Below are 23,995 nucleotides of genomic sequence, written 5' to 3'. Positions count from 1 at the left end.
GGCCCCGCCCCGGAGCGCGTCACCTCCGGCTGCCAGCGCCGGGCAGCGGCGGCGCGGGGCGGCGACAGCGGGCTCGCGGCCGCCGTCGGAGAGCACGGTAACAGCGGTGTCGCGTTCCCTCCCCGCCACCTCGGGTCCCGGCGCGGGGAACGGGCTCCCGGGGCGGGGGAGCTGCAGCCGCAGCCCTGCCGCCCCGCCGTGACGGGCGTCCCCCGGGGCGACGGCCCCGCTGCCGGCCCGGAGCACCCGCGCTCGGCCTGGTACAGCTGCGGCGGGGTCCCGGCGCGGTCGGCGCGGGATGGCTCCGGGAGGGACGCGGCGGGGCCGGGCAGGGCCGGGGCTCCCGGCGAGCGGGAAGGGCCGGCTCTGCCTGCCCGGCGGCGGCCTCCGGCTCTTCGCTTCGGCTTAGCCCGGCCGTCTGCGCGGCGCTGCGGGTACCGGGGCACGCCGGTAGATGCGGGAGAGCTGGTGCCCGTGGAAGGGCCGTGGGGATTGGTGGCCCCGCCGAGCCCACCGCTGCTGCGGGCTGGATGGGGAACCGCAGCGCCCCAATCGCCCTCCTCCCCATCGTGCTCTCTGTTCAGCAGAGCCGGGACGGTACGGAGGTCTTCAGCCCACCCACCTGAGCTTGCTGGACTGTTTTGGTTTTTTAAGAGTTAATGTAGTAGTGGTGTTGTCACGTTCTAGTTCATGAACTTCTTAATGAAAAGCAGTGGGTTGTCATTATCTTTAGATCTTACCTGTATTTGTGATCAGAAGTCTTAGCGAATGAGCTTAATTTTAGCTGTACTTTATGCAGCCATAATGGTGTAGTCTGCAAACTGTCTTTTCTGCACACGAATGGAAATGTTCTTCAAGTTCTCAGGCCGGGTCGGAGGACTTGGTTTCTTGTGCCCTGTGCAGGGAAGGGAGAAGGAAAGGCCTTTCTCATGAAAGCTTCTGGGATTAGTGAGATCTTGTAACTGTCGGTATCTTCCAAATACAATCGGTTTTAGCTGGTGTGCTGGTCAGAAAAAGCAGCCAATGAGGAATCACTCAGGATTTTTTTCTCTCAGGAGTGGTGACCTCTGTAGAACTGTGACTGATGCTCTGACAATGAGAAAGAAAACGAGACTGAAAGAAATACTGTATTTATTAGGAAAACCACAGCTGAGCTTTCCACCTGAGTGATCATACATAGCTTAACTGTTGGTTGAAGAAATGCAGTTGGTAGAGCTCACATGATGCTGTTCAAGTGACCCTCCCTGGTTTGGGAAGAGAAATAATTGAGGAAGAAGGGGATGATCTGCTTTCCCCACTGATGTGCAGCATGGCAAGTGGCTGAATTTTGTCCTGGCTCAGGAAACAGATTTGGTGTCAGGATGAGACTGGCCTGAAAGTTGCCATCTGGCTGGCTTGCTGTGTTTGAGGAGGACAGGAGAAGCTGACAGCACTGCTGGTGGTTCATCTGCAATGAAAAGGCCTTAGACTTAAGCGGTTGACACAAGTCTCTTTTTTATTTGTTTGTTTTCCTGTTGCCACTGTTTTATATAGCTTGTATGTAAATGCATATGACAAATTCCATCCCTAATAAGAGAATGACTGTTTTGTGTAGACACTGACCATAGATGCAGCTTTTGTCCTTGACAGCTGATACTGGATCCTGCTTAGTGCTTTTTGTGCTGACTTTTCAGTTTTCTGTGAATGTATTTTAAAGTTATGTTCTCACGGGCATTCCTGTTTGTTGGTTTGTGCCTGCTTTACTTAGTGTAAGAAAATACAGTCTCCTTCACTAGAGAATACTCCTCTGTGCGTGGCATGAGACAGACATGCCATTTGTGGTAGACATTTGTGCACATGGATTGAGAGAGATTCTGTACAGAGATAAAGGGTTCTCTTACCTTGATTGGATGAGGTAGTATTAACCTGCAAAAAGGCTTTAAAACAAAATTAAAGGTTTGTTGTTAAGAGAAGAATGGCAATTTATCAGTGCACCAAATAAAACCAAGAGGCACAGCAGATTTCCTAGGAGCTCAGTATATCTGTTCTGTATATCATGCTACTAGCTGGTTTTGTTGCTGTAGCCACATGAATGTGCCATTCCTATGTCACAGTTCTTCTTGTGTGTGTTACACTTGTGCTTCCTTCTGGAGCTCTGCACTGTGTTCCTCTGGCCTCAACAGCAGCAGTAACACAAACTAAATGTATTCCCATTACTGACCTTCCTTTCCTTGCCGACCTGAAGCAGCAATGGCACTAATGTAGTTCGTTTTATGATTCCATTCTGTCTACCCTGATTATGTCAGTACCTCTCCTTGAGTCAAACGAAGGTGAAGCTTTCAAATCCCCATTTTCCCTGCAGGTGGCAGGAGACCATCACTTGCTCTGTCCTTGGATCAAGATTACTAAGACCTGTTGGATAATTCAGCACCTTTTTTTCCAGCCTAGCTATGATGGCACCTTACATTGCCACTTTTCAGAATTTATTTCCCGATTTTTACCCAGTAGTTCTTAGCACAGATACTGTTTTAATTCACATCTGCATTCTGTTGAGTGAGTGGCAGTGTATCTTGGATACCACCCACTTGCAGCTAGGTTCTTTACCTCAATGTATTCCAGCTGCAAGAGCACCCTTAGAGCTGCTGGCAGTGAGTAAGCTGGAAGGAAATTGATTGTATAACAGCCACTTCATCTCTGGTGACCCCCTAGATGGTGTCTTGTTTACCACGTCATGTAGGGATAATAAAATGACAAATTGCTGTGCTGATTAATTAACATAACTGAGATAACTGATGTGTCCAGCAAGTTCAAAAATTCTGCAAACCAGATCAAAGTTCAGGTTCCAATAGACTTTAAAAACTGTGAAGTTTAAATGATGGATCTTTCTATACTTGAAAGAGAGGCTGTGTGACACAGAAGGCAAGGAGTTGTGGAGTAAAGCAGAAATAGCTTGAGTAAATGAACCCACAGAGGCAGCTTTGTGGGGTTTTTGTAGTGTGAAGAGACTGCTTCTGGAAGATGCTGGAGGGAGATCTTGTAGATTCCTAATATTGATAAGTTTCTGTGAAATTCCCCAGCTGTGTGGGGAGCAGTCACACACCTTCCACAGACAGGCCAAGCTGGAGGAGAGTTTCACCCAGTCATTTGTAGCACATCTTGGATATGTACTGTGAAATAACTAAAATACCAAGGAAATTTCTAGGTCTGTGGTCCTTAACACACAGAAATTTATGAGTTTAGAAAACTGATGCTTTACCTAGGAGGAGAAGGAGAATTTATGCTCTGGGGACTGCAACACGGTTGCAGTGAGGAAAAGTAGAGGAAGGAGGAAAATAGATGAGTGGGTGGGACTTTCCTTGAGATGTGGGTGAGGAAAAGATGTGAAAATCTGGCTGTTTCTGCAGTGCAAAGAAAAAGCTCTGCTCAGGTTTACTGTTTGATTTTCATGTGCGTTAGAAGGGTTAGTAGAAGTGTGTAAAGGCAGCCAGATCTGTATGATTATTGGCATGGAGGGAAATAACAGCCATCTGAAGAGGAAGGCAGAGGAGGGGGATCTAAGGAAGAAGTGACAGCTGAGGTGGTGGCATGGCAGGCGGGAGGAGCACATCACATCCCCAGAAGAGGTGACTATCTTAACAGACAGCTGCCTTGGTGAGCTTGGCTCTGTTTTTTCCATTCTCACTCCTTTAGGTAATCTGTGTTCTGAATGAGCAGATACTGATTGTGTAGGCTCTGTGGTGTTTCTGCTGGCATGTGTCCTGGTTTTTGTGGGCTGCGTCAATCCTTGCTGTTAAATTTTAATTTTTTTTATCTCAATCCTGACAGTAAACTGTAATTTAGTGGATAGTGCTGCTGAAGCTGAAATCCCTTATAAGGATTTCAATTTCCTGAATATCTAAAACAACAGTACCAAACCCAAAATCTAGTTTGCTTTGTGGTTCAAGAATTCTGAAAAACTTTCTTTTATTTTGAGGCTTGACTACAAATAGCCCTTTAAATCTGGGCAAAATTGGTTTGAGAATAGCATATAGCATTTTGTTGGGTATGAAGACTTGAAGGGCTACCTGATTATAGAATGGTTTGGTTTGGAAGAGACCTTAAAGATCATTTGATTCCAACTCCCCTGACATGGGCAGGGATTCCTTCCACTAGAGCAGGCTGTTCAAAGCCCCATGCAAGTTGGTCATGAACACTTCCAAGGAGGAGGCAGCCATAACTTCTCTGGGCAACCTGATCTGGTTCTTCACTACTCATATTGAAGAATTTCTTCCTTATATCTAATCTAAACCTACCCTCTTTCAGTTTGAAGTCCTTCCCTTTGTCCTATCACTACATACCCTTGTAAAAAATCCCCCTGATCTTCTAGTACAGGGGGCAGTTCTTCATTCTCTCAGTCCCTGCATTTGTCTTCTGTGACTTGGTTGGTATGGCTGGAGCAGTTGCTGGTGAAGACTGAGGGGGAAAAGTTGTTGAGTACCTCAGCCTTCTCATTGTCCTGGGTAACCAGGTCTCCTGTTTCCTTCTGGAGGGGGAACATGTTTTCCCTAGTCTTTCTTATCACCAATGTACCTATAGAAAGTTTTCATGGAGCCCTTGATATCCCTGGCAAGGTTTAGTTCTATCAGGGCTTTAGCTCTTCTAACCTGATCCTTGGCTGCTGAGATAGTCTCTCTGTATTCCTTCTAGGCTATCAGTCCTTGCTTCCAGCTCCATGAAATCTATGGAAGCAAGGATGTGTTTTGTTCTGTCTTGAATGTGCTAGTTTTAGGGGGTCATGTAATGAAATGAGATTGTGACAGATAGGGGTTGAGGATGTGATGAAGCTTTGCACCTCATCAACAGTGGTGCTTTTATAGCACCTCTCATGGATTTGATGTCTAGTGATGCTCTTGCATCTTGCACCTCTCATGTGTTTCTGCTTGCTAGATTTATCCACAATGTAGACATCTAACGTTTCTCTCTCCTTTTTTTGCTTTTTCAGGAAACCTAGCAAACTGCAGGCTAAAGGAAACAGCACTGCAGGACAACGCTTTTTCCACAAAGAGGAAGAAACTGCTGTGCTCAAGTCCTTATTTTGCAGCAGTGATTCTGTGATGCCAGTTCCAAGAGTTACCCTTTCTGTGATAATCTTCTCTATGGCCTCTTCTTGCTGATGTCTGTCCCAGTTCTGGGCACAAAGCGGAAGGATGCTAAAGAATGGGTACCTTCTTTTTGGCTTTTAGAACATGGGCACTTGTGTAAAGGTATGTGGTTGCTCTGTGGTTGGAGGGCTGGACTATGAGCCAGCAAAGGGGATTTGCTGGGCTAGAAAGTTGTGGCTATTGTTGGGGGGAAATACCTGGTTTAAGCTTTCTGCATGCTGATGTCTGTTATTGCTGCTGTTGAGATGACTGATGAATAACTCCCCTTTTGTGTTTGTTTAAAAAAAAAAAAGGCAGCTTGAATGCACAATGTAGCTTCTCACTAACTGAATGGTGACATGGTGAGCTATATTGTATGCATTACTGTATGCCAGATCCTTTGTCTAATTGTCACACGTGTTCCTTGCTGCTGCTCTTGTTCCATCTGTCAGCTATGTCTTATCAACCCTACAGCATGATGTTCTGGGTGTGGTATTTTTACTACATGTTTGTTTAGCAGTCCCCTCAGTGAAAACTTGAGTCTAGATTGGTGTCTCTTAAAATTGCTGTGAACTTAATAGTGTACAAACAGAAGGTTTTAGCTTTTGTGTTGATCAGTGAGAGTTTCAGCAGAGAAGCTCCACTTCACAGAAGTGAGAAGGGGACTCTTTTCCAGTTGCATTCATATGTTCTGTAGTAGACTTGCAGGGCAAAAATAGGTTCACTGCTGCCCTAGAAGGATTTTGTTTGTTCTAAACAAATGGAGATGGTCTTGTCTGCAACTCTTTTATTCTATAGCTTTTTCTTCCAAGGCTGTTGGTTAAGGTTCAGCCTGTCCATTTTGGTGGTGGCTCTGTAATGTATGCTTTCGTATCAGAGTAGAAAATAACTTCACAGCTTGCAAGTAGGTGTGACAGTTTGGATGAGTGGCTTTGGCCACTGTTGTTGGAGTTGGTGATCCTGCAAAAATATCTCCTTCCTGCAGAGCCTTAGCCAGAGCCTCCTCTCACTGTTTTCAGAGGGATATGTTCTCCTCCTTATAGATCCCTGAATCTGAATGGGAATCTGTTACGGAGCGAGAACTGTTAATTGTAGCACATTGTGCTGTTCACATATTTCAATCTTATGGAATAATGCTTTAGGGATGTCCTTGCAGAGGAAGACAAGTGATCAATAGGCATTTTTTTCTGAGGAACCATAGATGAAATTTAGTCCAGTGTGTGTGAGGAAGTCACTAGACTGGACTTGGCCTATTTTGTGTTCTAGATGCAGCTGTGATCCTCGGCTGTGTGTCTCACCGAAGGGACCTGATGTTTTACATTATTGGTAAGTGAAGGAAAGGCTGCCACTGTATTTGATGACCTCTCCATAGGCTTTAGAAGGGTTTCTTGAAAGCCTTTGATTTAATTTTAGTTCAGAGTTTGCCTAACAAACATGAAGTTACTGTCACCCCACACTGTGCCCTCCACCTGGCAGATTTGCCTCTCGACCATTCTTCTTGATCCTTTCATTGGCCTAATTCCTAAGCCATCCCCTTACTTTTTCTTTCGAGAGCTAGTGGAGGGTTGTTGCCTCTGCCATGCTTCTTAATCCGGCCATAATGTGATGTGCAGAAGTTGTCTGCTTATCTGTTTCCCTTAAAGGAATCTCTGTAGTTCTAACTTGCAACTTGAAGGGAATTCCATGTCTCTGTTGGGATGTCTGCAGGCCTTACCTGAAACTCTCTACCACCTTTAACTATTTCCTTTGTTTGCAGTCATTTGCAGAGTTTTAAGAGACTTGATATTTTCTAACCTTACTTGTATCATAACACAGACCATAAATGTTCACACACAATAGCATCTGCCCTAAATACCTAATTTGCATTTGAGTAGAATACCATTAACAGAAAGGTATCTTTGGCTGATGCAGAGGGGATTTTAGAGCGTGACTCAGCCACCTTGGCTTCTGCAACCACCCTTTGTTCTCTCCCTGCTGCAGGTGGGATCACAGTGTCTGTTGTAGCTTTCTTCTTCACCATTAAGTTCCTCTTTGAACTTGCCGCACGTATCGTCAGCTTCCTTCAGCATGAGGACCGGGAGCGCCGAGGGGAGCGGACCATTTATGACTACGTGCGAGGCAACTACCTGGATCCCCGGTCCTGCAAGATCTCCTGGGATTGGAAGGACCCCTATGAGGTGGGCCATAGCATGGCCTTCCGAGTGCATGTAAGGCAATATTTTTGTTTCCATGCAGCTTTGTGGGCAGGAACTCAGAGGTCTGAGTTAGGGGTGGGCTCTTCAAATGTTTTTTTTGTTGTTGTTGGGGCTAAGCCAGATGTAACTGAGGAGTGACTGGCAAGCTATCTGTTTATGTCTTCTGCTCTGTTACAATGTTGCAAATCTCTGTAAGTGTATATTTGAGGTTTGCACTTCTTAAAGTCTAATCTCCCTCTCTTCAGAATCCTCTGAAGAGCCAGAGGAGACCGGGTTTGTCCTGACTGCTGCTTCCTTTGCTGGGGAGTGAGTAGGCTGAGCCTTGCCTTCAACAAACGTGGTGCTATCTTTTGGTTGTGCAGCTGAAGTTGAGGGTGTGGGAATGGGCATTTTACCAACCCAAGAGCTGTAAAGCTTCATGGCCCCTCTCCATTAGCTGCAAAATGGGTTGTTATTCTGTCAGACCTGGAAAAACCTGCAAGGACTCTTGTTTCCCTCTAATCCCAAAAGGCCAAGTCTAGGGGAAGTAAGCTGAGTGGACACAGAGAGTTTGGAGCTATGTGGAGAAAGCTTGAGCAACTTGAAAGGTTTTGTTTGGCTTGTGTGCCTATCTTTCTATCCCACCTTCCCATCCAGGAGGGTATCAAAATAAGAAGAAAGGTTCAGCTAGGTTGCCATACCCATCCCTCTTGGGAAGGTCTAACTCCAGGGCGCAGGCAGTGAAAAAAGCTGGGGGGAAAGGGACTTGTTCTGTTCCTATTATTTAAATTTGTTTCCTTCACCTTGCTGACACTCATGAGCCTTTCCACTTCATGCTTGTGTGCCATTTGCTTGGCCCTTTATTCATCAACAGTAGCTTTGCATACACTAGTTTCTCCTGATGTCAGTCAAGATGCAAACAACTTCAGGCCCACACCCTCCCTTACTTTGAAATGGGGAATAATAATAACTTTTTCCTGACCGCATTCTGCTGATTGCAGATGGTAGGCAGCCTCTGGCCAACAAGCTGCTGGCTCTTGAAGAGCCACTCATACAGAGTTTCAAGGTGTAATTCTTTCCATGTAAGGAACTAGTGGTTGAGGTGTATTACCTTCTGAAATTGTCCAGGAGATCACTTTGGTGATTGAACTGCCTGTGATTTTATCTAACGGGTTGTTTTCATTATGATGCTTCTTAGCAGTAAAGACTGGGTCAGCTCCTTAGGTCAGCATCTTCATCACACTGTTTCCTGTAACAAATTGGTAGGAGTTTTTTCAGAGCTTAGCTGTACAAATGAACAAGATCTGCTTGTTTCTCTGAAAGGGTATGGCTTTACTTTTTTCCTTTTGCTAGTGGGTTCTCATGATTTCTGCTCTAATATTGCACTACAAGTGCAGATGGGAAATGCCTAGAGGCATGTTCTTTTCAGGGCATGCATGTGAACCCCAGCACAAAAGAGAATGGGGCTGTTCAATGCCCACTTGTCCTTGTCCTTGTTCATTTTGGAGAACACAGTCTGTGTGACAGAGCTGTGTATTAATTATTTTTCTTTTTCTCAGCTGAGGTACTTGCCCTTTCCTAAGGCAACTTGTTTTCTCTTCCTCTGTGCGCTGTATGTTCTTGCTGACCTGGACTTCTCTGTTTCCCATGCAGTTATTCTATAAAAATGGGCAACCCTTCCCTGCTCACCGGCCTGTGGGGCTGCAAGTTCACATCTGCCATGTGGAGTTAGCAATTGATATTCCTGTAACCCAGGAAGTTCTTCAAGAGCCCAATTCCAATGTGGTGAAAGTGGCTTTCACTGTGCGCAGGGCTGGGAGATACAAAATCACTGTAAAACTCGGTGGCTTGAATGTGGCCTACAGCCCCTACTACAAGGTTTTTCAGCCAGGTAAGATCTAAGTGGCCCTGTAATGATTCAAAGTAGATTTGGAGGTATTGGAGGCCCTTAGGTAAATGTGTTTCCAGCTAAAAGAGGTAGGTGACAGGGAAAGGGTTACCCTTCACCATTTTCCTCCTGCCATGTGTGGATCCCAGCAACAGACCCATGAGTAAAACATACTTGTGACTACCAGTACATAACAAAACAGAAACTGCTTTACAGAACGAGTCATTAGTGCTACTTCAAATCCCTATCCACTTCTGTCACGTTCTCCATTTTGCAGTTACTTCTTCATAATCCATCTAGTAGTCAGAGAGTGCTTTTGTGAAAATATTGAGTAATTTGTATCTGAGCTGGAGATGCTGTCATAATTTGCCTCTTCTTTTTCTGAGCACCCTACTCTATTCTTGCAAGCTTCTGGAGCAGCTGATACCTTTGATTACACACTTAAAAACATTTCCTTTTTATCCATCTAAAATTTGTTTTCTTCTACTTCTGATTTTTTGACCCCCCTTGGCTTCTTTAATGTTTCATGCACGTGTCATTGAAAGGACCTCTATTCATTGCTTTGTGAATAGATACAAAGCTTGCTAAAATATCCCTTCAGAAAGAAGAAGCTTAGGTTTAACCCAAATAAATTTTGTTTGGTAAGCTGCATTTGCAGGTTTTCTTAGGTGTCAGCTAGCTTACATTTTGTATGTACAGTGGGAGCAAGTTCCTGAGCAGAAAGTTGGAATGGTGGAAAAGCATTCTTTAGAGGACTAGTAACTTAGTTTGCTTAATTAGTATTAACTCTCTGATCCCAGGCACACTCTGTGCCCTACAACATATACTTCAGTGCTCAGATACTTTGCTTTTTTAATGTAGGGGCACAGAATGTGTTTAGATTTGATTCATTTTCAAAGGTATTGTGCCCCTAGTTGCTTTTCTTTTGCTTTTCATAGCTTTACCTTGGAATTTATTTGACTCTAAATTATTGTTGTCTGCTTCAGGAATGGTTGTTCCCTCCAAAACCAAAATTGTCTGCCATTTCTCCACTCTGGTGCTGACCTGTGGGCAGCAGCACACTCTGCAGATAGCTCCCAGAGATGAGTATGACAATCCCACCAGCAATTCTGTGTCCTTGATAGATGAGCACAATTACAGCCTCTCCATCCATGAGGTGAGTACAACCTCACCCCTTGCTGCTTGTCTTCAGGTGAGCTGGAGAGCTCCTTTTATTAGTTTGTTTTCTGTTTAGCTGGGGCCTCAAGAAGAAGAGAGCTCTGATGTGGTGTTTGAGAAGTCTGTGGTGTCCAATCGGCAGACCTGTGAGGTGTTCTTCCGACTCACCTTGCACTCCAGGGGCTGTTTCCATGCCTGCATCTCCTACCAGAACCAGCCCATAAGCAATGGTGATTTTGACATCATTGTTCTAAGTGGTGAGTTGCAGACCTAATCAGTATTCCTTCCCCAGATGTCCTCTTGCAATGTGCTTTGCACACTCATGTAGCAGAGATATCTGCGGCTTCCCTGCAGGCTGGCCATGCTTACTTGCTAAAGGAAAGCCTATTCATTTAAAAATACTAAGGTAAATGAATTTACTTCTAACAAGGGAGGTCTCTGCAAGCTGATACTCTCTGATCCATCAGCAGATAAAAACAAGTGTTTTTCCCCTATTTCAGGAGGTTTACCTCTGAAATTAGGCAATTTTTATTGCTTGCTAGTAGTTGGCATCTGAGCCAGTCATGTATTGTATGTTAAGTTATATGGAGGAAGAACAGCACACATAACCTATGTGTTTTTTGGGGTTTTTTTACAATGCTATAATTCCTGGTTTCTTCAGGGGTCAGCCAGACTTCAGTGTGGCTGTCAAGTGGCTGTACCTTCAGGCTGGTGCTTTGAAAGGGAGGTTCTCTATGCCTTGTTTTTCAACCAGTCACTAACAGACAAACAGCCATCTTTCATCCCACTGCTGGGTTCTCTTTATCAAAATTTCACTTGACCAGGTTTTCCTTTGGATATATAACCTTTTCTTTAAAATCATAGTCACTGATTTGGTGGTGGCCTGCGCATTCTTTTTCATTTTTGTCTCCATTAGGATTTACACAACTCTTTCATGTCTATTTCCCTCAGAGAATGAAAAGAACATTGTAGAACGCAATGTGTCCACCTCAGGTGTCAGTATTTATTTTGAAGCTTACCTTTACGATGCTCCTAGTTACACCAACACTCAGTGGCAACTCCCACCAGTGCACCTGAGCTCCTCCCAGCGCCGTCCCTCCACTGCCATCGAGGATGAAGATGAAGATTCTCCTTCTGACAGCCAGACCCCCGAGAAAGTGAAGAAGCCTAAAAAAGTCTACTGCTATGTGTCACCTAAGGTAGATATCAGAAAGTTGCCACACTTGAGTGCATGTTTAAAGTATGCTGAAACTGAAGAGCTTCCTTGTGCTCTATATCTTAGCTCAGATTCAGGTGCCTCAGATGTGGTTAAATAAAAGTTTGCTTATGGCAAACATGGAGCTTGTGACTGAGAATAATGTTAAAATAAGCCTTGGAAGTTTTAGGAGTGTGTTTTAGAACTTGAAGCTTTAAGATTGTGTTTTCAGATTTTAGGATCTTTCTAGGTCTGATCCAAGTCCTAATGGAAATTTTCTTGCTGGTTGTTCAATAGATATTCTGTTTGCCTTTCCTTTGCTTTTCTCAGGTCACACCTGCAATTCCTATTCTCAGTTTCTGATACCTGTGAATTTCAACTTAAGAGAATCTCACCTTCTCAGATTTTGTGTCTTTTTCTTGCTTCTGGAATGTTTTGCTGAAAAGGGAAAAAATGGTCAGAGAACAAAGAGTAAATTCCTAAGTAGAAGAAACAGGAGAAACTGAGGGTTGTCTTATAATAAGAATATGTTAACAGTAACTATTTTCCATTATTATTGCCTAAAAGCATTCAGAAACTGGAAAGAAAATATCTCTAAATCTAATAATGCATTTAAATTCATTTTGTTCATCTATCTTTTCAAATGCATTCTGAAAAATGCAGTGATAAATACCAAATTGAAAGACTAATCCAGGAATTGCTTTCTTGCCAAAGGGAGAAAGAGGGCTGGGAAACAGTTGCAGGATGGAGGGAGCTGCTAGAGATTTCTAAATCTGTGCTGCACATGGCTCTAAGAACTGACTTTGAGTGCTATGTCCTTGTAAGCTCAGCATCCTTTCACCCTTGGTGTACTGTTTTGGACTTCCATACTCTTTTCTATTGCATTACCTGGTAAAGTAGATCACCAGAAGTGGGTACTGTTAGAAGCTCCCTTTAGGTGCCAAAGTTGTTAATGTGATTCTTAGCCTTGCATAATTGTATCCCTGGATGTCTCTATGTATAGAAACAGCAGAAAATTGTTACCATGCTGCTATTTTAAAGAGTTGCTACTCATATTTGGCTTGTTTGTGGACAAATGCTGATGGTCAGCTTTTCCAGTCATTGTAGGTAGGAAGGGTTTGTGCAGGAAATGGTTTTCTTTTGTCTAAAGATGCTAAAATTTCATCTTAACTTGCTCTCCAGAAGACAGGAGTTGTGCAGTTAGTCAATTGTTCTGGCAGAAATACACTGAGAGTAAATTTCTGCAAATCTCATGGATTTAGCAATTGCAAGTGCTTTTTAAAAGATGTTTAAAATGATAATGAAAACTGGGGAGTGGTAGGAGTAGTCTGTTGGTGTGACTTTTGGTAAGACCTTTTTGTCAGTGCGTTACAATCTTGTCCTGAATTCAGCTTCTCAAGCGTACTTAAGATTACTTTCCAATGAGGTGGAAAGTAATCTTGGTGACGTTCTGTGAGCACAGTAGCTTACTGCTGTAAAATCTGTGTCGTGCTGGCATCCCACACGCGTCATGAATGCACGCAGTCAAGTCTTACTGACAAGTTGCTTACACGTCTGTGGAGCTTTAAAGCTTTTCTCAAGTATTGTTCCAAATGCTGTAGAAACCTGTTCCTGGTGTTGAAGGGAGGTGTAGCCTTATAGATCTGTCCTCTGCCTCATGTGTTTCAGGGACAGCCCTTAACAGATATGTAACATTTAACATTTTCTTTTCCTTGTGGTTACTCAGCAATTCTCAGTGAAAGAATTTTACCTGAAGATCATTCCATGGCGCCTTTTCACCTTTAGAGTGTGCCCTGGCACAAAGGTGAGCCTCTTTCCATGTACCTGTCACTGCACCTCCATGCTGTTAGCTTGTCATCCTTGTGAATCAAAGTCTGTTTTTTCCTTTTGAATGGAAGGGCTTCCACCCACAGAACAACATTGTGTGGCATAAATTTCAACTCTGCAATTCCCTCTCACTGCATAAGGTTTGCTAATATTTGTGACTAGGTGCCAGTCCTATCACTCTTTCCTGCCTTTGTCCCAAGGCTAGGCAGAAATCTTGATTCCTTTGTATTTTTCTTGGTTATTTTCCTCATAACCTTCCTAAAATGCTGTGATTGTGTCCATTGAAGCCCTCAGAATTGTGTGTGAAGTTTAAAGCTGCTTCCTAAATGGAGTCTGGATGCTTGAAATAGTTTTCCTGTTAACTGCATACATGTCAGGGAGCAGAGAAAGTCTTAAAAGCACAGGTGGTGTTGCTCTGTCTGCTGAACATACTGTGCCTTCTCCATTATGGGTTTATCCTTTCTTGCATCTTTTTGCTGCTAGTTTTCATACCTTGGTCCCGATCCTGTGCACAAATTACTGACACTGGTGGTGGATGATGGAATCCAACCCCCCGTGGAGCTCAGCTGCAAGGAGAGGAACATCTTGGCAGCCACTTTCATTCGCTCTCTGCATAAAAACATAGGTAAAGGGACAGTGAGGTGGGTACAGTAGTCAGGAAGTTAGCACTTGGGTCTGCTAGTTTCCCTGGGGAATAAAGATTGCTGGCACTGAATGACTTCTGATGAGAACTCTGGTTCCTGGAGTATCATGCTCTGTTCCTATTGGTGCTTCCAGTAAATGTACTTCATCACAGCAGCTGTTCCTTTTCAGCTTGGCTTCTCTGTCAGGCTCTTTGAAAGTGCACCTTTGAGTATGAATACCACCAGCAAGATTAATTGCAAAACTACCTTGAGAGTTCTGTCTCCAAACCTTGCCATGGTAAATGCACTTTTGGGCTGTAAAGCTGATCTGTGCAGTTAATCTTAGGAGTGCTCTGTAGGTGTTTGAGGTGTTGACATCTCAGGCCTCACCCAAGTTGTCACTCTTCTTAGGAGGCTCTGAAACCTTCCAAGACAAAGTGAACTTCTTTCAGCGAGAGCTACGTCAGGTGCACATGAAAAGACCTCACTCGAAGGTCACGCTGAAGGTCAGCCGCCACTGCCTGCTGGAGTCGGTGAGTGAACGAGTCCTTTTACCTTAGCCAGGGCTTCCTCCATCCTTCTTATTCTGCTCAGGGCCTAAAGAAGTGCCACATTCCAGACTGGAATTTGCTAGGGCAGCCATACTGAAAATGGTTAGTTCCTCTGTTTCAAGGCAGATGCCAGCAGGCAGCTCTAGAAGGAGTTGTTAAACGTGGGAAAGGACTGCTCAGGGAGGTTGTGGAGTCACCATCCTTGGAAGTGTTCAAGAAATGCCTGCATGTAGCACTTAGTGCCATGGTCTAGTTGACAATCCAGGGACCAGTCAAAGGTTAGAATTGATGATCTCAGAGGTTTTTTCCCAACTTGAGTGATTCTGTAAAAGGATTCATAGCCTGCAAAAGCAGGAAATCTACTCATGCTACTCTGTCCCTACTTTACATTGGAACTCGAGGCCTGGAGAGGGACTGTCTACCTGGACTAGAAATGGGAGCAGAACACAGAGCTCCTGAGTCTTTATCTACTGTTTTTCTGGCACACAGCCATTCAGCAAGATAAGCTGTCAAGTGAGATGTTCCTGAGCTGCATGCAATGAAACTCTTGCATCAACAGGCTACTGGTAGTGGTTCAGAGTTGATGATAAAATATTCTGTAGAGTCCCTTAATAAAATCTTCACCATGTCTGACCTGAGGTGTTGTGTTTCCAAAATAGAGCTTAGTCATTCATATAATGCAGTTCTTAAGTGACATTCTAAATACTTTGTATGCTGGGGAAGCAGTTATCCTGACTTATTGTTTCCCCCTGTGTCTCACAACAGTAATGTTGCAAAGATGGAAAGAACATTTCTGAGGAAAACAGGAGTGGCTGGGATTTCCCTTGATTTATACTCAGCAAATTTGTGTTTCAGAATATTTTCTGCATGTACCAGCTTGCAGTGTTTATGAGATTATGTTTCAGTTAATAGCTTGGACAAAATTACTTCATTTCTAAACAGTATTTCCATTACTACTTTTTCCTGTTATTTTGGAAATTCCTGCCCTGTCTTGAGCATTGTTACAGTCTAGTAAGACAAAATAAATCTAGTGCCATAATTATAATGATGATGATAATAACAATAAAAATAAATATAAGCTTTAGTAACCAAGGTTGATAGGCATAATGGATGTGTTTAGTCCAGTGGTGTGAGTAGCATGATGCTCTAACCTGTTTGAGGATAAACCAAGCCAAAACTACTTCAGTATGACTGAAGACTACCATGTAGCTTTTAAAATTTTCTCTAACTGGAGTCCAGAATCAGGGCACTGGAAATTTTAGGCACTTGGGGTATTTTATTACTTTTTGCATCGTGACTTGCTGTAAGTATGAACTCAGTAATTCTCTTCAAGCTATTTTGTAGTGCTCTTTGAAACATTCCTATTTTAAATCTAATTCGTGGGCTGAAAGTGCTTTACAGAAATTGCTCCTTCCCACAGGCATTTTAATACTTCAAACAATACTTTACTGCAGCCTTGAGAGTGATATTTCTGTGCTAAGACCTCACACTGGTTTTAAGATGAGCTGTATTTTATGTGGGTAATGTCTCATAACAGAAAATGAGGAATTGGTTTTATGGCTTTGTCAGATAAGAATTAGACCTTAGGTGTTTCTAATTTTTACTTTTTATACTTTCAAGTGCTAGGCTATTGGGGTTTTGTGTTTGCCCATTCAATGTACAGGACTGCATATTGGGTATGGGGTGCCAAGCAGTAACTGTTGTTGCTATTTTCTTCTGTTTTTCAGTCATTTAAAGCAACACGAAATTTTTCTGTTTCTGACTGGAGCAAAAACTTTGAAGTGGTTTTTCAGGATGAAGAAGGTGAGTTATCCTGTGAATAGAAATGCAGAGGAAGCAAAAGGAATGATGGCGGAGTAGTTTTAGTCTGAAATTCTTGTGGCTTTCCAGCCCTTTGATTTTCTCACAGATGTTAGTGAATTATCCTGCTGGTGCTATTCTAGAGCTACTTCACACAGGGACCTGAAGCCTTATGTAAATCCTGTCCCTCTAGCCCTAAAAAAAACCCAACCAAACAAAAAAAACCAACTAGGAATAGGTCTTGGAGAAGAACCTATAGTTTTGCAGTCCCTGCTTATTGCCATGTTGCTACAGAGCTGTTCATTGTGATGAACTCTTGTGTTGGGTAATACTGAACAGCATGCATGAAACTCTTGAACTGGTGACCCAGTTTGGATGACCAAGCTTGTTTTATTTTGTAGCTCTGGACTGGGGAGGTCCACGCAGAGAGTGGTTTGAGCTCATTTGTAAGGCATTATTTGATACCACCAATCAACTGTTTACTCGCTTTAGTGATAACAACCAGGCCTTGGTGAGTGTATAGTTCCTATGCTGAATGCACAGAAATGTGACCACTGATGGTTAAACAATGCTGCTGTTAAATGCTGTGCAACACTGTGCTACATTACTCTTCTTTAGATTGCTTCCATAATCACTTTCAGTGCCTTTCTCAAAGCTTTGCTTAATGATCTTAACCCACTGAAGTGTCAAAGAACTGGCTGGATGAGCAGTAAAGGGTGGCAAGTCAGCAGGGAAGGCTGGATTTTTGGGCAAGAGGAGGTGACATCAAAATGTTTAGAGGTTTTGTTGGGTCTGAATATTTCAGAATCCATTTCTGCTCTCATACAGCTTCTTTCCTGTGCATGTGAAACATTTCACGTTCCTCTTACACAGGCTTAGGCATTTTATTTCTAATGCTTGGCTTAGAGGACATTACACTAAAGCTCCTTGGCCAGCTTGAGAGATGTAGTGAGTTGAAATGATCCCATATTTGCTATTTGTGCTGGTCAGTGTGGCAGCTGGATATTTCGTTTGCTGTTTCTTTGCAGGTGCATCCTAACCCGGGGCGCCCCACGTATTTACGACTCAAAGTCTATGAGTTCGCGGGCCGCCTGGTGGGGAAGTGTCTGTATGAGTCATCTCTGGGCGGGGCTTACAAACAGCTGGTCCGGGCTCGCTTCACCCGCTCCTTCCTGGCTCAGATCATAGGACTTCGCATGCATTACAAGGTAAAGCTGCCCAGCCCTGTCTGAAGCCTGTGCTGGTTTGGGGAGAAGTTGAATGTTGGTGTAGTAGCAGACACAGAATTCTGGCTAACAATGTAAGGGGTTTTTTTGTTCTTCCTTCTATGCCCTTGCTTTCTTACTCTTTCACACAGTATTTTGAAACAGATGACCCAGAATTCTATAAATCCAAAGTGTGCTTCATACTGAACAATGATGTGAGTGAGATGGACCTGGTTTTTGCTGAAGAGAAGTATAGCAAAACAGGACAGCTGGAGAAGGTGAGGGAAGCAATTCCTGAAAGTGGGAAGGTTTAACCCCTACTCCCTGCAGCAGTGGGAACTCTGCCGTGCCCCAGAAAATTGAGCTTACTCTGGGAAGTAACTCCTTTCTTGTTTTTTTTGTGGATGGGAGTTCAGGTTTGGGGAATGCTACTGGTCACACTCATGTCAAGTGTTCTGTTTTCAGGTGGTAGAACTAGTGGCAGGAGGGGCTCAAGTACCAGTGACCAATGAAAACAAAATCTTGTACCTAAATCTGCTTGCACAGTACAGGCTGGCGAATCAGGTTAGAGAGGAGGTGGATCACTTCCTGAAAGGTAACCTGCTGCCTGCTCCCTGCTCCTCTCTGCCTTTATGTCCCAGGCCATACCACATGCTGCTCTGCTCTTCTCTTCCAGGTCTTAATGAATTAGTTCCTGAGAATCTCCTGGCTATTTTTGATGAGAATGAGCTTGAGGTAATTGCTGCCTCCCTAAGCAGCTCTACATTTACTTCCCCTCCTGTCTGACAAATTGAGTGCTTTCTGGATCTGGGAAAAAACTAAACTGTTTCTTGTCTGAGCACTTTAAACATCTGCAATTTGCACAGTAGCTGTTGCCTTGTTTCCTGGGCTCCTGACTTTCTGACTGCAGTCTCTTGCCTTTTAGCTCCTTATGTGTGGTACTGGAGATATCAGTGTCTGTGACTTCAAGGCACATGCTGTAGTGGTAGGAGGATCTTGGCACTTCCGTGAGAAGGTAAATGAAAGGGTTTCTCCTTCCTGCTTGTTGAAACCAGTAATTCCAAATACAGCAGAATTGGTTGGAATTTAGTTTTTCAGAAGGACAAACTGAAAAATTTAGGGGTCAGGTAGGACTGTACACACTATGATATAATGTTTCCCCCTAGAGAGATCCCTTCTGACCACTAGAGCTGATGCTTAATCAGATACCAGCAAGTAGAAATTGTCAGCAGTGGTCTCTTTAAAAAAATCCACCACAGCTCTAATGAAGAACAGTTCAGCAGGGAGTCAGGAGGAGTTGGTGGGAATTACTGCTACTGAAGATGTTCATGGTGATATACTTATCTCTAAGAGATGCTTGAAAAACATGATTGCAGCCCACATGTAGTGTTTGGAGTTCAGTGCTGTGGTACTACTGATGTAGTAGCCTAAATTTGTACCTCCTAATGGTTCTCATCTCTTTCTGCATTTCCCAGTGGGAGGGGTATGGGAATAGTAGCAGCTTTGTTTAGAAAAATAATGGAAGCTGCCAAAACACCCCAGACGAAAACAGATAGAAACTTGTATTTTCAATCTGTAAACACTGGGATGGTTCCACTTGCCTGCAGAAGTACCGGATGATGTGAAAAACTAAAAATTAACATAGTGCAAGAAGGAAGTGTGCTTTCTGCTTTGTAAACCTACCTCATTGCCTATGCAGGTATTTCTGAAAATAAAATCTCTGTGGGGAGAGCAGAAGCAGAAGAAGCCTTTCTCCTTTAAGGGAGGGGATTGGTGGGAGAGAGTAGTATGGGACACCTCTTAACTGATTAGGAGCTATGTAATACTTGCCTCTATGTGTCACCCTGGTAAAACAAATCAAGTCTAACTGTTAATAGAACACTTGCTTGTGGTTGCAATTGACTGATATTCCTGTAAGTTGCTGATATGCTTGGGTGATTTCCTTGGCTGACCTGTCTTTACCTTTCCTGGTTTGTAACAGGTCATGAGGTGGTTTTGGACTGTGGTCTCCAGTTTCACACAGGAAGAGCTGGCCAGGCTTTTGCAGTTCACTACTGGTTCCTCCCAGCTGCCCCCAGGAGGGTTTGCTGCACTCTGTCCATCTTTCCAGATCATTGCAGCTCCAACTCACAGTACTTTGCCGACAGCCCACACTTGGCAAGTATCCTGGGGTGGTAGGACTTCCTTCCTTGTGCTTTTGGGAATGACACCAGCCAGTTGTGGTGGGCAAACAGTGTAACGTGTGTGATGCTTGTGTCAATCCATCTAAAGGCAGCTAATGGGGGTGGTTCCCTCTCAGACCTAGTTTGAATGGGATTTTTCTTTTTTTTTTACAGTTTTAACCAGCTGTGCCTCCCTACTTATGACTCCTATGAAGAAGTGCACAAGATGCTGCAACTAGCTATCAGCGAGGGTTGTGAGGGATTTGGCATGCTGTGATTTCCCCATCCCAGGGGACCATTTAGCCTCTCAGCTCTTTGTGGCAAGACCCAAGTTCAATCCTCTGCTTGTTCTCCTTCCCCTCACTTGGGCAGTGGAGGCAGAGCAAAGACTCCATGTAAAGGAATTTGTCATCCAGAAGATGTCATGTGGCCTTTCTGTATCCCAAATATGTCATCAAGAGCTCATTTTTCCCCTTTTCCTCATTCTCCCTTTGGTTCAATGTGAAAAAGCAAAAGGACTGGTGCATTTGTCAAGGAGATATTGCACTTGATTTCCATGCACCCTGTATGCCCATCCTTTGTGAGAAGATGAAGTTCATAAGCAGAAGTTAATTGAGGTGCAGGAGATCTGCTGAGCTGCCTTTACCGTAGCTGTCTAGGAGGAAGAGGGAAGACCAGCATGGAGCTCTGCTGGAAGCCTTGGCTCATAGGAAGTCTTAGTAGCTTCCTTTTCCCTGGCTCAACTCCCCCAGTGATGCTCCCTGGTATCTCACTATGATTCGTGAGGGGAATAGAGTTGTCCATCCTTTCAGCACCTGACCCAGAAGGGTTTCTGGTTCTCCTTCTCCATCTTGCTCTGGATGCTGTTGTTGCCTGTGCCACAGAGAAAAAAGGGCAGTATCCACTGGAGGGAGTAACCCAAAGAGGAAAACAATCTAATTGGAGCACAAGTGCTGGCCCTGACAGTGATCCTGTACTACCTCCACCAGGGTCCGGCAGCAGAAGCGCCCTTCTCCAGCAGTGGCTGGTAATTAGCTTCTGCAAACTAACTGGAAGAGGAGTTTCTTCTCCATTGAATGTTTCTGACAGTTGATGTTGCACAGGAAGCTATTCCATGCCCTTGCCTTCTTTTCCCTTCCTCAGGAGAGAGCGTATGGGCATGAGTGTGATCCCTCAATGCTGAGCACCAATGCCTATCCCACATTCACCTTCAGGGTATGTATGTTATGTGCTAACAGTGACAGATCAATAAGCAGCTACAGTGTGCACTGTGCTTGCATTTGTTGTTGGGATGATGGTATTGGGCAGAACATGGTACCTCCACCCCAGCATCCCACAGGATCTTGGCTTCTACCTCTATCATGCAGCAGCCTGAGGCTTCTCTTTCTCTACTGCATTTCAGGCAGAGTGTCCAGGGAGTTGCTGGTGCCTGGAGAGCAGCTAGATTTCCAACCTTCCAACCTTCTTACCATCTTTCTTCATCTTTCATTTCCACATGTTTCATTCAGTGCTGTTAGCTTTCCAGCACAAAATGTTAACTAGAATTTCACTTAAGTGGTCACTCAACAGCTTGCACCCGCCATTGTCTGGCTTGTGGGGAAAGGAGTGGATAGACCAGAATGAGAAATAAGCTTATGATTGGGGTCTGTTGTAGTTAGCAATCCATTCAGCCCTTCCTAGGGAAGTAAAGGGAAGGGGAATATGGGAACCTTGATTTTCTTCAGTGAAGCAAAATTAAAGATCTTTGCTTTCTACAGTCTACAAGTAAGTCAAAGGCATGCAAGAGTCATAGTGGGAGAAATGCATTGCTACTACCTGCAATGTAAGCTTTCACTGGATTATGGAATTGCTGGATGCCTTCCAGAATGGACTCTCAGACTGGCATCCCTGAGCTAATTTTAGAACACTGTATTGGATAAAATGTCACATCATCCTCTTCAGTCCCCTTCTGCTGTCCTCAGGCTGATCTGGTCAGACTTGAGCACAGTATGGATATTTTAAGTTAACTCTGTGTGCTATTCAAATATAGCTTATTGAATTGACTGGGAATTTGTGGGAAATATTCTACATCTATAAATGTTTTTAAGGAAGCACCTTAGTCATTCTTGGGCTGAGTGTGTTACTTCTGTACAGAAAAAAAAAAAAAAAAGCCATTTTGGTGCCAAAAAGCAGTCAGCTGAACATTGAGACTACTCAGGGGGATTTCTTTGCCTTGTGAATTCATTCCCTCACTGGCACCGAGGTGCTGTGAGGCTGCCAGCTTGATAGTTGCCACTGTTGTGCTCTGACAGATCACATTAGTAGTGGCTGTTCTCCCTTTTTTAGTGCAGGCTGCATTCTGCAAGGTTCTGACCTTCTTTGGGTGGGAGAGTATGGTACCATTTTATTTATACTGCAGGTGGCTTCCATGGTCAGTAGAGTTACAGCTCCTGTGTTCACCATGCCACCGCTTCAGTGCTTTCCCAGGGGACTGAGAGGAGGTGGTGGTGCTCAGCTTAACTCCACTTTGTTGGGAGGCATGGCTCGGTGTTTTTCCCATATTGTAGCCTCACCTTGTTGAGGATGTTTTCAGTCCTGTAGCTGTGGGCCAGCTCTGACAGTGACATCTCCCTCAGGAATCTTCTCCCTTCTTCTCTTGAACTGGCCTTTTTTTATTCTGAGGATGCTGACCACTGAGTGGACTTCTACTGGAAAGAGCTCCTAATGCTTCTTGTTCCATTGCAGCCAGCACCCAACACTTCCCAGCAGCTGTGAAGATGCCAAGGACTTCCTTCTTAACACAAGTGCAGTCAGAACTGGGATGGGTACTCTTAGTCAACTAAACCCATCCCCTCTGTGTGCACAGGCCCCTAGGCTGCCCCCATGTTCCTGAGTTCCACCACAGTATTTCTAAACTTTTCTCTAGCTTTACACCCTTTCCCAGTACAGTCACTTTGAATGCTGCCCTTAGTGCTGGCAATGGGGATGTGCTTTGGTCACCTATAGTGTATGTTCCTTCTGGCTCATTACTTCCCTTTTTTACTCCTTATTTATTGCCACTTAATAGAGGCTCTTCAGTAGAAATCATTAGGATCCTGATACCATCTTAGACAGGTTCTCTGTTTCCTGAAGCTGCTTTGAGGTGCAGGGGGCCTGGCTTCAGCCTGCACCTGCAGGCCATGTTGCATGTTTATAGAAACCAGGAGCTGTCGATGATACAGGTCAAATCCTACTTCCCTCTGGTGAATTTCTGGCAGAGTTCAGCCAAAATTTGGAAGCCTGTGGTTGTAGTAGCTGATTTTGTAAATAGTTTGTATAATAAATAAAATATTTTAAAAATTATGTCTTTTCAACTCAGCATTCTTTCTGGGCTTTACAGAGGTAATCAAACTGGTGCTGTCTGTGGGCAAGGGGCCTCTCCAGGTCTTGAGATGTCTAGCAGAAGTCTGGTGCAGGGGGGAGGGCATGGTTCTCCACCTGCAGCCTTTCAGGATGACTGACTGAAGCCAGGACCTGTGAGCTTTTGGGAAGAGGCAGGACTCTGGGCTGGGGCTTGCAGACTACTGTGAGGCCTCACTGCAGGTAGGCTGGAAAATGCTGTGAAGCTGCTAATAATGCTAGAAAGATTTTTAAGGACTATTTTATGTAAATTAATAGTGCAGTTGGTGCAATCAGTTTTTTTTCTTATTGTATATTACCTGGCTCTTTGAGCTTCAGGTACTTGAAGAGCTTGTGCTTCACAGTACTGGTCAAGATTAGGTGAAGCCAGCAGAAGAGGGGCTTTGAGTCCTTTACACCTTAAGGATTAAAATCATAACTTTACAACTTGAGATGATTCTGCAAGATGATTCTGTGTCTATTAGGATTTCTGCCTGTGAAATGATGAAACACTATTTCCTGGGCTGTACACAATTTAGCCTGTCCTCAGCCAGCAGAGCAGTGGCTGGCTGTGTGTGTTCCACCACGTAATTAGGTGGATGTTCTCACATGTGAAACCAGCATCTAGTGCTGATTCTGGCTTTCAGGCCACAAGCACTGGCTAAAGAAGAGAGAGTGGTGCATGCAATTCTTAGGGATTGCCTCTAACACTGTGTTGGGTCATGGTATTACTTAAAAGCTCCTGTGGCAACAGAATTGTCTAATGCTGCACTCAGATGAGGGAGGTTTCATAAAACAGTGCTGACATTACAAATACAGAAACCGAAGTTCCAGTGTGCCCTGAAAATTGCAGAGGTTTTGAGTAGAGCTGCTGGAGTTGGGGCCAGGGTATTAAGAGGTGGGTGACTTTGCCAGCAAACTGATGTACAGCGAGCCATGTGGACATGCCTTTACAT

General features: G+C 44.2%; 1 protein-coding gene across 3 annotated transcripts; it reads left to right on the top strand.

Annotated features, from left to right (window-relative positions):
- The first annotated feature begins 18 nt into the window (after nucleotides 1–18).
- On the top strand, nucleotides 19–23,003 carry AREL1 (apoptosis resistant E3 ubiquitin protein ligase 1). 3 transcript variants are annotated; one of them, XM_036383958.2, is made up of 20 exons: nucleotides 19–97; nucleotides 4,961–5,222; nucleotides 6,366–6,425; nucleotides 7,080–7,306; nucleotides 8,927–9,164; nucleotides 10,148–10,317; nucleotides 10,396–10,576; nucleotides 11,271–11,518; nucleotides 13,241–13,318; nucleotides 13,825–13,966; nucleotides 14,376–14,497; nucleotides 16,243–16,318; nucleotides 16,717–16,826; nucleotides 17,344–17,523; nucleotides 17,673–17,798; nucleotides 17,986–18,115; nucleotides 18,197–18,255; nucleotides 18,446–18,535; nucleotides 19,502–19,677; nucleotides 19,857–23,003. In XM_036383958.2, exons 2-20 carry the CDS (start codon nucleotides 5,132–5,134, stop codon nucleotides 19,957–19,959), a joined length of 2,607 nt encoding a protein of 868 aa, XP_036239851.1. In that variant the 5' UTR covers nucleotides 19–97; nucleotides 4,961–5,131; the 3' UTR covers nucleotides 19,960–23,003. The 3 variants fall into 3 exon arrangements, with proteins under 3 accessions (XP_036239851.1, XP_036239852.1, XP_054371145.1); XM_036383959.2 differs by lacking the exon at nucleotides 19–97 and having other exon boundaries at nucleotides 7,080–7,276; XM_054515170.1 differs by lacking the exons at nucleotides 19–97; nucleotides 6,366–6,425.
- The last annotated feature ends 992 nt before the right edge of the window (nucleotides 23,004–23,995 follow it).

Source organism: Molothrus ater, chromosome 6 (genome assembly GCF_012460135.2).
Source record: "Molothrus ater isolate BHLD 08-10-18 breed brown headed cowbird chromosome 6, BPBGC_Mater_1.1, whole genome shotgun sequence".
Classification (NCBI taxonomy): Eukaryota; Metazoa; Chordata; class Aves; order Passeriformes; family Icteridae; genus Molothrus; species Molothrus ater.
Note: the sequence above shows the minus strand (reverse complement) of the source record. Positions and strands in the feature narration are given on the sequence as shown.

Coding starts and splice junctions, on each gene's coding strand:
- AREL1 (XM_036383958.2), top strand. CDS start 5,132: ATGTCTGTCCCAGTTCTGGGCACAAAGCGGAAGGATGCTAAAGAATGG. Junction 9,165..10,147: donor CTACAAGGTTTTTCAGCCAG/GTAAGATCTAAG, acceptor TGTCTGCTTCAG/GAATGGTTGTTCCCTCCAAA. Junction 18,536..19,501: donor CTTGGCACTTCCGTGAGAAG/GTAAATGAAAGG, acceptor GGTTTGTAACAG/GTCATGAGGTGGTTTTGGAC.